This window comes from Lagenorhynchus albirostris, chromosome 14 (genome assembly GCF_949774975.1).
Source record: "Lagenorhynchus albirostris chromosome 14, mLagAlb1.1, whole genome shotgun sequence".
In the NCBI taxonomy this organism is placed as follows: Eukaryota; Metazoa; Chordata; class Mammalia; order Artiodactyla; family Delphinidae; genus Lagenorhynchus; species Lagenorhynchus albirostris.
In genome coordinates, this window is record NC_083108.1 from 37,721,167 (window position 1) to 37,735,711 (window position 14,545).

General features: G+C 46.0%; 1 protein-coding gene across 9 annotated transcripts in view; it reads right to left on the reverse strand.

Moving 5' to 3' along the window:
• Positions 1-14,545, reverse strand: part of FHOD3 (formin homology 2 domain containing 3) — a 492,532-nt gene that overhangs the window by 274,543 nt on the left and 203,444 nt on the right. For all 9 annotated transcript variants that reach the window (XM_060121093.1, XM_060121091.1, XM_060121090.1 and 6 more), the window contains 2 exons: positions 11,008-11,075; positions 4,134-4,239 (listed from right to left, as the gene is read on the reverse strand). In XM_060121093.1, the coding sequence (XP_059977076.1) occupies positions 4,134-4,239; positions 11,008-11,075 (174 nt within the window). The remainder of the gene's footprint in view (positions 1-4,133; positions 4,240-11,007; positions 11,076-14,545) is intronic.

The window sequence follows — 14,545 nt, forward strand, 5'->3', positions numbered from 1 at the left end:
AAATAAAGATAATTTAAACGAGTCCTAAAAGCAGATGTGGAAAGGACTGGGTCCTCCAAATGCTCTTGTTTCCTTTGCATCCGGGGGCCTCACACATGGTCACATAGAAACTGAGGAAACTTCATGAAGGGCATGCTCCTCCACAGCACTGTGACAACTGGCCCACCTTACGGCTTGTAAAAGAGTTTTTCAACGCGGTCTGGACCCAGTTTTGAGGCTCTGCTTAGAAGTCAGTCAGTCCCCTTCTCCAGCAGCCCAGGCCCACTCTCCCAACCCGCAGGCATGTGGGCTTCTCACACGCCAGAGCCCCGGGGCCCACTGACATAATGCAAACTGGCCAATCCTAAACCTGCTCACCCCGCCTTGTGTGGAAACCACAACAGAGGTGCCTGCCCTCGCCCTCCACTCTGCTTCCCCCGAGTGGCCCAGAGCGGGCATGATGTTTTCTCCCCGGGGAACGGTGAGTTACAAAACTAAAAACCTCCTCCCAGTTTCTCTCTCTTGATCTGCAACAGGCCTCACCATCCTTCACCCAAGGTAATTTGGTTAAAATGAGGTGGGACAAAGAGGCAATTCAAAGGTTGTCCTTGATTGTAAATGTCTGGAGGCTGCCGGCAGCTGATCACAACCTGAAAAAGCCTACATGCCTTCAAGGTCAGGAAGGGGTAACTCAACATGTGGGCTGGGGAAAAAACCGATAGTTTCCTTGTATCAAAACACAAAGGTCACAGCCTAAGAAATGTGTCCTTTACATCCCTCAGAAGTACACTTTCCTGGCACGGGCTTCAGTCAGATACGTCCAGATGTGCTGACGTGTGTGCACACAATGCCCTGGTTACCCCGAATCTTCTGAGACTCAGCGGAAGTGGGGTGGGCGTGCAAAGGCCCCTCGGCTGCATGGAAAACAGGACGTCTTGTAATAACCTGAAAGGGAGGGAGTACCCGCTCGTTTCCCAGGTAACAGCTGGTAGCCGTCTGGCCTCCATTAAATAGACATCACTGGAAAATCAAAATCAGAAGGCAAGGCCTTGGTGGTGGCAATGGAAACTCAGAGGCAAGGAAGGGTCTTACCTCGGTGGCATTTTCTTCAGGGACAGAGAAGCGGCAGGTGGCTGGCAGGGTTCTCCCTTGGCTGTGCTTGGGAGTTCTGATTCTCAAGCATTCGTTAACTGCTATTGGTGCCTTTCCAGGGCAGATCAGAACGCTGCAGATTAATAAACCACTGCACACACTGGGGCGGTGAGCCTAGCTGAAGCATCTGTGTCAACACCATCTTTCATTACCGCCAAGTACCACTGACACAATTCACCATTTGGGACCTCGCACAACCATTGAGCTTACCCTGCCCCTATACGATGATGCACTCAGTGGCAGGGAGGCCCTCTCTCCCTCCAGCCAGACCACCACGGGGCTGCTTACTGGAAGGCTTCCTCCGCTGGGCTGAGTTTTTCCTTCCCAAGTCCCTGTATGTGGCACGCACGAGTAACCTGCAGGCGCAAAGGCAGGCCTTTCTCTCTTGCCACGTCCCCTTGGAGTCCAGGAAGCCAAACACCCACTGTGCCATCCTCCCTAGGAGCTACAGGCGGCCATGCAACCCAGTTCTAATCCATGGGAGGTCTGCGGGGGGCTCCCGATGAGAATTTTGCTTTCCTGATAAGGCGGGGCTGACCACCGCTGGCAGAGCCACCCTCCTCGCCACAGACTTGAATGCAGATGAACCAAGATGCTCACACTGATGATGGCTCTATAAAAACGCACATATAGGGCTTCCCTGGTGGCGCAGCGGTTGGGAGTCCGCCTGCCGCTGCAGGGGACGCGGGTTCGTGCCCCGATCTGGGAGGATCCCATGTGCCGCGGAGCGGCTGGGCCCGTGGGCCATGGCCGCTGGGTCTGCGCGTCCAGAGCCTGTGCTCTGTGGCAGGAAAGGCCACGGTGGTGAGAGGCCCACGTACCGCAAAAAAAAAAAAAAGTGCACATATACACTCCTAGGTAAGGGTCAGAAGAATAAAGATAAACATGTAGATGGTTATTAGTTCCATACAGGTGTGTGTAGGTCTGTGCATTCATACCAGCACCCACTGGGGAAGACTTTTTTAAGTTAAAATGATGCATACTTTAAACCTCGCAAAAAATACGCTGTGAATTTGGACCCATTATTCAGAATTAGGCCATTTTAGGTGTATTTCTTTCCATGTGGTTCAACTTATAAGCATCCATGGAAAATAAAATAGAGGAATTGCTCCCACCCTTATTCCTGTGCCGTCCCCTCTTCCAGGTGTTGGGCCAGTGTGGATGGAAATGGAAGGATGAGAATCAAGGCTTATATGCATTTCTTCAGACACAGAAGGACAGCTGCATTCGGAGGCAACACAGCAGGACAAAGTTTATGGTTAATTTGGTACACGTGCCATAAAAGTTTCCATATAAATGTTTTAATCATACTGAGACTAGAAATCATAAAATTCATCCACAAAGCATCTCTGCTGACAGCTTATAATGAGGACCTACCACACACCCAGGGAAAGATGGAAGGTAGACAAAAGGAGGTGCCTCCCCAGCCTCACAAACACCGTGGAGCTGAGAAACTGAGGCTGAGGGACCCTCTCTCACACACACACTTGGCATTTATCAAAATGAACAGAAACAATTAACACTGACTTAAAAATACGTCCCCCCCAAATTTTTTTAATGAGCCGTCAGTTTTCCCTTTTGCTTTTGCCCTTGTTGCAGTGGCTCTCCAGGAGCAGAGAAAATGGGGAAGGATTCAGAGAGCTCGAGGTGCTGGGTCACAACTCAGAACGTAAGGAACCTTCTCAGGGTAAAACACAACAGGACACTGCAGGAGACTGTTTCGTTTTGCCTGCCTCATTCAACTCTAACCAAGGACATTTGATATTAAATCACACGTTTCGTGTATTTTTCCTTCATCCAAGGGAAAGAAAAGGAGGTATTTCTTTTTCCTTATATGAACACGGAGTTGTAGAGTTACAGGCATAGATGCAGAAGACGGAACAGAACCTTGATCAGTCATGATGTGCCCCAGTGCCTGGCCACGGTCCTTGCTCGACTTCACCCTAGAGGAAGTGATTTTTTAGGCAAACACTCAACCTCTTTGAGGCTCAGATTTTTCAACTGCAAAATGAAGATAATATTGAACTATATTAAATTTTTCATTTGGTAAGTCAAAACTGTTGATAACAGCTATGTCATATGGTCCAACCTAATAATTCCTGCCCTGCCTATTCACAGATTTTACGGAATCAAATAAAATTATTTATAGGAAGGTGCACAAAAATACTTGAACTCTGAAAAGAGCATTAACTTTATGAACTGGAACGGTAAGCAGTGCTTCAAACACCACACACGCACCACTGTGTAAAAAATGAAATTACGGAGGTAGCTTTCAGCATCCTTCTTTAAAATGCAAATTCTGAGCCCACCCCAGACCTACCAAGTCAGAAACAGGAGGACCTGGTGAGGAATGTGCGCTTCCTACAGGAACTCCCAGTGATAAGCCAAGTCGGTGACAATACTTTTCCCAGGAAAAAACTGGCCTCTTTGGTTTTGAGGGGCTTTCTGTTCAAATGCAGGCCTTACCCAAGCCTACTTGGTGTGCACCTTTCCTCACCAAATAAAAGAGATTATAAAGAACCTAGTGTGCAGAATATTCTTTTCTTAATAACTGGGAAGAGGGCTTCCCTAGTGGCGCAGTGGTTGAGAGTCCGCCTGCCGATGCAGGGGACACGGGTTCGTGGCCAGGTCCGGGAAGATCCCACATGCCGCAGAGCGGCTGGGCCCGTGAGCCATGGCCGCTGAGCCTGCGCGTCCGGAGCCTGTGCTTGGCAACGGGAGAGGCCACAACAGTGAGAGGCCCGTGTACCACCAAAAAAAAAAAAAATTAAAAAAATAACTGTGAAGAGACTACAGGTAAAGTCAGTAAAATGAACTCAGTCACTGATTAGTTACAAGGAATCGATAAAACCTGAAGGGGTCTTCTTTTGCTACAGGATGTCTTCATCTCCTTACTCCGTAACCAAATCTTTCAAAAAGTTCTCAGTATCGAAGTTCCTGGAGGTGACCCCAGACCCTCCTTGCAGCAGGGGCTGGGCCGCCCCATGCCCGGCGTCACTTACCCCTCAGAATGTAGTTCTGATAGTTCTGATCTGCCTCAGCTCCCACCTTGATCAAACACGTCAGACCTTCAGCCACTACAAATTCATGCACCAAATCCTTGTCATCCTGGCAGGAAACAGGGAAAGAGAGAGAGAGAGAGAAAAAAAAAAAAAGACTTCAAATACTGTCCCGGTCCATCCTCCATCCAGGCTGTTCTGTGAAAACTATGTACAAGCCTTTGACGCCAGACCGCGACCTCTGAAGATTGTTCTGCTCTATTCAAATGAGGCATCTTAACTGTTGCCAGAGGAATTTTACAGCCAGTCTTCACATCATTGTTTGCCAAAGACCAATTATTGCCTTCTGGGCAATCTAATAAAGATAAGGCAAATGAATCCCCCGACTGTCAGGAATACTTAGAGTGATTTGTTTTTCATTCTTTAGAAATCACCAGGCTCCGTATCCCCACAGGTCCCAAGGGACCAGCCACATGAAGCCTGCTGCGTTTCAACACAGGAAACACTGGGCTGCAGCACAGACCATCGTGTAAAGGATTCAAAGCAACTCGTGTGTTTCAAAAGACAGTCCCTAAAGACGGTTACGAGCGTCTTGCAAATGGTATCTGAGAAAGTAGGCGAGCAGTTTCTCCACCTCCCAAGTCGTGCAGCTTGCAGGACAAGCAAGGAGGCAGAGCACAGAACCGGCCGTGTGTCTGGGGCAGCTACACTGTCGCTCAGAAGAGCCACGGCAGTCAGCCTGATGACCGCATCACAGAAGGCAAGACCTGGAAGGAATCGCAGGAGTCATCTAATCTGGTGGTTCTCCAAGAGAGGTCTCCAGACCCACAAGCACCTAAGCATCACCTGGAAACTTGTTAGAAGTGCAAAATACCCAGCCCCACCCTGACTTACTGGATAGGAAACTCCACTGTGGAGCCCGGCAACCTGTGCTTAAAAAGCCCTGCAGGGGATTCAGAGGTGCTCAGATCCTTCTCACCTCTGACCCCCTCACATCAGGACCATCTGCAGACCTTAAAAAAGGGACAGGAAGCAGGTCCCTGCCCAGATGGGTTTAATCCGAATTTCTGGGGTGGGGCCCAGGCTCTGCTATTAAATTCCCAAGGAAATCCTAAAGGGCAGCCAGTTCAAGAACCACTGATCTAATCCTACCTTCCCTTTACAGATGAAGATGCAAGAGGGGCAAAACTTTGGCCAAGATGACCTAACTATGGTCCAGCCAGTCCCCAAATCCAGTCCTTTGCCTGGAGTACCAAGTTCCATGGAGCTCTATAAGAGGGATTTTTCCACTACTGTTTCAGGAGATTTCCTCAATTGGACACTGCCTTGTCTCAAACACAGCGAGGATACATTCATCTTCAATTATAACAACAGAGCAAAAATAAAAAACCTCAGTGATGTAAACAGTAGAAAGCTTAATGGAATAATGGAAGGTTATTATTATAGGAATGGTCAGCAACCATGGTTTACCTCCAAGAAAGAAAAAATAATTTAGACAAACTGGTATAATTCTCCCATCTCCACATTGAAATCAGCCCCTCATTTTAATTTTATGGCATTTTCCAATTATATGGAAGGAGGACGTGAGGTGACAGGGAGGTGGGGAGAGGGAAGCAGGGGGCAGGCCAGGCAAATGCTCCCTTTGAACCAAGAACACACTCAACATTCAGAGGGCACTGGGGGGAGGAGGGAGCACTGCTGTGCCCCGAAGGTAATGAAAGACAGCTGTGTTAAACTCAGACTTTAAGATAATCATGGCGCTGGAAGCAAGAGAAAATGGGACAGTATCATGAGTTTTTGGAAAATTACTTTACACTCATATGTATAAAGGAAATAAAAATAATTCTCCCTCCATCCATATTCTTTTCCACCAGCATATGTGAAAAGTGAACATTTAGATGAGCTCATGTCTAGTCAGAAAGTTTTTCCAAGCATGTAACAAATGTTTATTACTTTAAAACTAGATTCACACATGACTTCATGGTGAAAAAGTGAGAACAAGCTCTCAAGAAACCACTCAAGCTAATCACTAATATTAATATAGCAGAGAGCTGACTGTCTGGAAAAGGCACTTGGAAAAAAACACTGGACAGTGTTTATAAAAATAATTCAGAACCCTAACTAACATTTATGCACATATGTAGATAAGGTATTTAGAAAATAAAAGTGTACGAATGATTAATGTAGAAAATATCTTCCAAATTGGCAACGCAGAAGATTTTGAACACACATCTTGAAGTACACAGGCATTAATAAATGATTTTTAAAACACTGGTTTCTAACTAGAGTGAAGTCAACATGTTAACACTAACTGGTATGAGATTATCCTTGAATTTCAGAATTCTCTATAATAGCCATATTTTAACCTGTGATCATTTTTTTAAAATGCCTATTAGTCAAGGAATATTCAACTCAATCCAAATGACCAATGGTTCTGTTTTTACATCCTTACACTCTAGTTCCAAAAAGAACCTCCACATCCAGAAAACATAAGACATGATGGAGGTGCAGCCCAGTGGGTGTGGGAGAAGGTGATCTAAGCCCCAGACAGCCTGCAGCCTGTGGAATCCACCCAATACCCAAAGCAACCCTGCCCTGTGTGTTAGAGCTGTTTTGTGCACAGGTCTGTGGTCTTCCAAACAGATTAAACTTTTGGTAGCAAATGGCTTCTTCCTTGCCTGCATAATGCCAACAAAGGCTGCTCAAGAATATTTGTTTGCTGAATAAGTGGTGGAAACAGCATCCCTGAGAATTCAGAGAGACAACACTACAGAACAAGTATGGTGAGGGGATGTGAAACAAGACCGACATGTGTTTATCTTTTAACTTTGTCACCATGGAAAACTTGAAACATACACAAAAGAAGACAGAATAATTTAGTGAACCCCAGGTGCCAATCAACTCATATCAATCCTGCTCCATCTATCACCCTACCCTGTCTGCTGCCATATTAATTTGAAGCAAATCCCAGACACCATATCATTTAACCCATAAATATTCCAATACGTACCTCCAAAGGACAGAAAGTCTTTTCAAAATTATGTACTCATAATAAAAAATTAATACTTTCTTAATATTATCAAATGTCCAGTCGGTGACCAATTCCAACTGTCTCGAAAATAGTGTTTTAAATTTTGTAGTAGGATCCAAATAGGAGTCACATGTGGCAATTAGCTGATATAACTTTTAAATGTCTTTTAATTCATCTCTTTTTTTCCCTTGAAATTTGTGTGTTGGAGAAACTAGATCATTTGTCCTACAGAGTAGTCTATATTCTGGATTTTGCTGATTACATGCCTGCTGTGTGGTTTAACATGTGCCTCTGTCCTAGATCATTTGTAAACTGGTTACTGCATAGAAAGGCAGGATCAGATCCAGAGTTGATTTTGTTGGCTTGACCACATCCTCAATGGCAGTGCAAGTTTCCATGAGAAGGCATGTAATATCTGATTGTATCTCACTTCCATCACGTCAGCAGATCCTGATGCTTGATACCTAGATCCATTACTTCATTCAGGGTTGCAAAATTCTGACATTCTCATTGATAATTATATCACTCCTTCTTACTTGCTAGCTAGAATATTTTTGAAAGCGAAACTTCCTCTCAACTGAACTTTTGATTATCCTAAAGTTCATTCAGGAAAAAGTTAAGCTAAATGTCTGATTCTAAAATTTTACCCATTTTTCAAAATAACGCGCTGGTTCACCACCATCTTCTTTCCACTGGTGACCAATTCATTGTCATTCTTTAGTATTATTATGAACTCATCAGTGCAGATTAACCTGATGTGTTTTAATCCACTGTAATTATCATCCTTATTGATGCTTAATTGTCCATCTTCAGCCAGCCAGTGGGAGACCCTTCATTGTGCTCCCAAGTCCCTTTGGCAATAATCCTAGTAGCATTTGATAGCTACCTTGCTATCTGCATAATAATATGTTCCAGGTTTATTTTACTATTTATTTTATTCTGGTTTCCTATGCCAGACTTGGAGTCAGCTATTTCTCCAAGGAGCTCTGGTCCCTTTCTGTATTTTAAAACGGCAATCTCGGTGCTGGTGGTGCTTTTTGCTCATGGGTTCGCCATTGCTTCTAGTCCTCTTCAATAAACTTAGTGCTAGAAATATGCTTTGTTGCAAGTTTGTTAAGATAATAAACACCCTGGGTTCATTCCGATCCTTCCAATTAAATTCAGGAATCCAGAGTTTTTTAACCTAACCCTTCTATCTTTCTAGCCACGTTCTTCCACACACCAAGAATCCAAATCCTTAAGAACTCTAAGAATGACAAAATTAGAACACACACACACACAATTATCAGAAGAGCAATACCAACACTACCACCAGCAATATGATTATTATAAACAGTTGATTTTCGTGTGTGTGTGGTTCTCTTTCTTCTTAGAGTATATCCTACCCAGGGTACAAAAACTGCAGTGTTTTAAAGCCACTCGGAACGACTCTTCTCTGTGTGGTTCTGCCACCAGCTCAATGAGGTGAACACAGGTTTCAAAAGAAGTCAAAGCTGAACAACGGGGCTTTCCTGGTGGTGCAGTGGTTGAGAGTCCGCCTGCTGATGCAGGGGACACGGGTTCGTGCCCCGGTCCGGGAAGATCCCACATGCCGCGGAGTGGCTAGGCCCGTGAGCCATGGCCGCTGAGTCTGCGTGTCCGGAGCCTGTGCTCCGCAACGGGAGAGGCCACAACAGTGAGAGGCCCGCGTACAGAAAAAAAAAAAAAAAAAAAAAGCTGAACAACGGAAGCAGCAGGCAGGCTGAGGGGCTGCACGAGCTGGCGTGAGGAGGGGCAGGAGTGTGGTCCTCCATTGGCATGGTGAGAGCCCATCCCAAGTGCAGTCAGGGATCTGAGTTCGAGAGGAGGAGGTTAATGGAGGGTGAAGAAGTTCTGTTTTGTTCAGCTAAGAAGCAGGGAGACACAGATGGATACGTGGGAAGTGAAGCTTTGGGGCAAGTAATTAGCGAAGCATTTACTTAATTAGAGCCAGGAAAGACTGAAGACAGACACCTGTGAGAGGAGTATTCCGTTCGCCCAATTCATTCATCTATTGCTTCAGTGGCACTGGCCACAGCGTGAGGCCCCAAAGACCCAGGGATGGAATCCAGGGAGCTCACGGATGACCAGACTCAGGCACGCATCCTGTGGTATCTTAAATTCCATTCCAGAAATGAGCACAGAGAACTTTATAGAGGAGAACCCTTGACTTCAGTGAGGGCTCATCTGGAGGATCTCCCTGGCAGGAGGAGACACCAGATGGGAGACAGAGACATGGGGAGTGGATGTGGGGCAACAACGCATCTTGAGATAGAAGCAATAGGTCCAGGGGCAAAGGTGCAGAGGAGACTTGCCCCCAGAACACAATCACAGGGGAGACAGCTGCAGCCAAGGACAGGGAGGTGGGCCACAGAGGCCAGGTCCAGAAGGGCCTCAACGTTACACTGAGAGATTCAGACGTAACTCAGATGGCTACACGGAACCAGCATGAGAAGGACTTGGTCAGCCCCTCTGCTGGGAAGCTAGAGGATGGACCAAGCAGCAGGTGGTGCCCATGACATCTGTTACAATTTTTCCAGAAGAAACGGCCTGAATCAAGGCCAACCCCAAACCCCAAGGCACTTCTGAGACATGCGGCATGAGGCAGCAGTGGTGACTCAGGGTCACGCCTGTAGCTGTGGGAAGATGAGAAATGAGGACTCATCTCCAGAAACACTGTCACTGAGAAGGGCTCTGCTCTGGGAAAAAGATGAGGGCATGCATGGTTGAACAAGTTTAAAAATGGGACAAGAACGTGCAGGTGGGATGGACTGTAGGCCTGCCTTTCTGCCAATCCCCCTCAGACAGGAAGGCACCCATGAAGGGGACAGCCACTCGGCTAGAACTACCACAGACGGAAAATCCGTTAAGTATGTGAAGGAGACGGGAACTGAAGAGATGTGGACCGCACCCTAGAGTCTAAAATCATGCCAGAAAGAACGATGAACCTACGGAGACACAAACTCCATCTTCTCCACGAAGCCTCATCCTGCTTCTGCTGACCCTGCCCTGCTTGGCACAGCGGCCTCACCCTCCTCCCCTGACTCTCTGTCCCTCTTCCCTGTGGGTGACAGCTTGGAGTTCGCCTACACTCCTGTCCTAGCCCTCATCGCTAAGCTTGTGACTTGCCCAGGGGAGAAGCAGAGGGAAGGTTTAGGAGAGAAGGCTAAGCCAGAACCTGACAAAGATGCTTGCACACGTGCACAAGGGGGCTTGTCCCTAACAGCACGGTTTGTAACAGCAGAACCCTGGAAACGAACCCAACTGTCTGCCAATAGAGATGAATAAGGCAAATTTGTGCTTCCTCCATACAATGGTTACTCACTCAGTTAACTCGGTCACGCCCACACCTATCCCGCTCTCACTAAGTAAGCCGCAGCATGATACACACAGCATGATAACACGCATATACTGTTCATAGAAAAGAATATCACATATTGTTGGTGAATAGTCACCATTAGTATGGGAACGTGCATTTGCATGATAAACACTATATGTGACATTCAGTAGAGAGGGGACCCGGGGTGGAGTAGGAAGACAGTGGTTGATATTAAGCAGAACACAAGACTTCAGTTACATCCGTAGTAGGAATTTTGTTTTTAATCTGAAGTAAATATGGAAAAATATTGTGATTGATAACTTTTTTTACTTATTATGCTTGAAATATTTGGTATGGTAAAAATACTCAACTGACATTTTGACAGAATTTACATTGTACTCTAAAGAGACTTTTCTTTTTGTAATCAGTAAAAGGTATAAACTTGTCTGCATCTAATTCCACAAGCAATGCAAAAACAGAACCTGAGAGTACTTTTTTCTTTTTTTTACCTGAAATATCTGCTTCAGGGAGAAAAGGGCCCTTCTTAAATCTCGTCCACCGGAGTTGTACAGTTTTTCTGAAATAAAGAACACAACATATACAATTAATTGAACTGACTCGACAGATGGCAAAAACACAGAGAGGATATGAACAACTAATGAATTTCCACTGGAAAGGTGAGTAAAACAAATTCATTTCATGCAGGATATCGACCTTACCCCCAGGGGTGCAAAGGACAGTCCAGCTGTTGCAGGACGCAGGAAGAGGAGATTGCAAGTTGTGGGAAAGATGCCCTGATCTGCACCCTCAGTCCTCAACTCCCTCTCTCCAGAGCTCTATTTCCAGCTGTTTACAGACTACTATACTTGGTAGCCAACTATATCTGGAAAGTTAACACAGCCAAAACAGAACCTCCTTCCTTGCCTCACAGCCCCCGCACCACCATGCTTTCTGCAGTTGGGCTCAGAAAGCTTCAAGTTGCCTCTTTTTCCCTGTGATCCAATGATCCAAGAGCAGCAGAGTGGCTCTAAGGACTGACTAGCTCCCTTGGTGACGGCCCACTTCCAGCAGGAACCCAGCCTTAGCTCTGCCTGCACCCAGGCTCTCACTCATGTGAGACGGGTTCAAGGATGGGTCCTGGCCCAGAGCAAGGCAGATGGAGAAGCCCCTGTCAGTATCCTGGGGCTCGACACCGAGACCAACTTCTACAGGACCCACCTTCCAGAGGTCATAGTGAGGCAGGAGAGGCAAATGAGTAAGGCACAATTCCCCACTGGTCAGTGGGGTGGCACTACGATGCCCTGAAGGAGTGTCCCATTCTTCTGGTGTATGCATACTCCCAGGAGCGTGGATTCCACTCAGCTTCCCAGAACCCAAGCTTGGCCCTGACCCAGGTGGCTCAGGTGCCTGGGGTTGGGTTCCTAACACTTCATGCCAGACCGCCCCAAGGTAAATCATCCAGCACATATTTACTGAGTGCCTGCCAGGCACTGAGGGTACAGTAGTAAAGAGTGAACTTACAGCACAGACTAAGCAATCAGAGCCTGCAGTTCAAACCTGGTGTCACCACCCACAGCTATGTGATCTTGAGCAAAGTATTTCATCTCTCTCGGCCTTGGACTCCTTATCCGTAAAATGGGAACAGACAATAATAGATTTAGAGGAAAATGGTTTTGCATTCTATCAAGCACTGATATGATGGAGTAGAATGCAAAATATTGAGAATAATAGAGTTCAAGGCAATGTCACATGCATGGCCAGCAACCCTGGGCTTCAATGACAGCCTATGGGGGGGGACTGGGGGGGGTAATGGACAGAGCCACATTCTCCTCTTGTGTGAGTGGCATGGACTTGAGTGGAAGGACGTGGAACACTCAGATCTAAATGACTTAGCAGAAGTCTGGTTGTGAGAAGGACATGTCTGCTTTGCACTATGGCTCGAGAAGAGAACAGGCTTCCATCTGAGAGGCACTTAAAATGAAAGAGTGGCGAGGCTCAGCATGTGAATGGCAGTGGTTTCCTCGAAGGCCGCCCCGCGGACATCCTGCCCGCTTCCCTCTTCCCATCTACCCTCCAGACCAAGGCCAGAAAGACTGGGTGGAGATGACCACTTGACGACATCACTGTCCCCATTTAAACCTTCAGTGGCTGCCCGCTGCACTGAGCAGGAAATCCAAAATCCTTTAAGGGGCCTGTCAAGCCCTTGGTCACGCAGCCCCGGCGCCCCTCCCTCTCTGTGCTGCAGACACCCTGGTCTCTCGCTCCTGAGGCGGCGAGGCTCCTCCAGACTCAAACCTATACACACAGCTTAAGGGGCAGAGGCAGGATTCTGGGGGGTTGGAGTCTGGGGGGTGGGGTCTGACCCCAAGGCCTCCTAGCTGTCTGCCCACCATGGAATCTCCCACCTGTAAATACAACATGCAGCCCACAGTCACTTGTTAATTATGAAGCGTTTCGATTAAGAGAGAACCCCTCACCTTCCTGAACAGAAGGAGCCGGGAAGACTCCAAAGGAATCCACCATCCCCAAACTGAACGTCTAATTCATCATAGACCCTAAACATTGAGGCCCAATGACTCACGAGCTGACCGGTAAAGTGTATGCGTGGCCTCAAAGGACATGAGTAATAAACAGAGTGGACTGCATCACCCTGCGGTAGAACCCAGGTCCCTGGGAGATCACTGCTTCCTCCAGTTTCTACAGCGAATGTCTCAGAATTCTCAAATGCCGGAGGAACAGACTTTGTTTTTAGCCAGTGCCACTTCTAATAAGAATAAAGCTCTCAGATGCCAAGCATGGGGCTACGTATACCCTGAAGAACAAGGGCACATTTAGCTTAACCAGGAAGAGCATCAGTAGAGAGTCAATTCCAGGTACTTCTTTATAAGGTAATAAAGCTTGCATTACTTTCTTGCTTATATACCACCAGACGACAGGCAGAAATATGTCTTACAGAGATTCACAATATCCCAGTTAGAGTCTCCTTTAGTTATCAGCGATCTGTCACGGCTTCCAATTCATGCGAATGAGAATTATGGTTTGTTGTGCTCTGACTGCTAAGGTTTTACTACTTGGTGCTATAATCAAAATAATCATTTTTAAACAAGGATTAAGCATTCTTTTATTGACGTATAGTTGATCTACAATGTTATGCTAGTTTCTGGTGTACAGCAAAATGATACAGTTATACACATATTTTTTTTCATATGCTTCTCCATTATGGTTTATTACAGGACATTGAATATAGTTCCCTGTACTATACGATAGGACCTTGTTGTTTATATATATATATATATATATATATATACACACACACACACACATACATATAGCAGTTTGCGACTGCTAGTCTCAAACTCCCAGTCCAACCCTCCCCCGCCGCCCCTCTCCCTTGGCAACCACAAGTCTGTTCTCTGCATCTGTGAATCTGTTTTGTAGGTAAGTTCATCTGTGTCATATTTTAGATTCCACATATAAGTGATATCATATGGTATTTGTCTTTCTCTTTCTGACTTACTTTGCTTAGTATGATAATCTCTAGGTCCATCCATGTTGCTGCAAAGGCATTTTTTCACTCTTTTTTAGGACTTAGTAATATTTCATTGTATATATGTACCACAGCTTCTTTATCCATTCATCTGTGGATGGACACTTAGGTTGCTTCCATGTATTGGTTATTGCAAACAGTGCTGCTATGAACACAGGGGTGCATGTATCTTTTTGAATTATAGTTTTGTCTGGATATACGCCCAGGAGTGGGATTGCTGGATCATATGGCAACTCTATTTTTAGTTTTTTGAGGAACCTCCATACGGTTCTCCATAGTGACTGCACCAATTTACATTCCCACCAACAGTGTAGGAGGGTTCAAACAGGGATTAAGTATTAATAGAAAAAAATTCAGCTGAGAATGACAACTTTTGGTTGAGGATTTTTACATCGATATTCATGAGGAACGTTAATCTATAGTTTTTGTTTCTTGTAATGTTGTTGACATTGAGGCAATGCTGACCTCATGAGTTGAGAGTACTCCCTCCTCCTCTACTT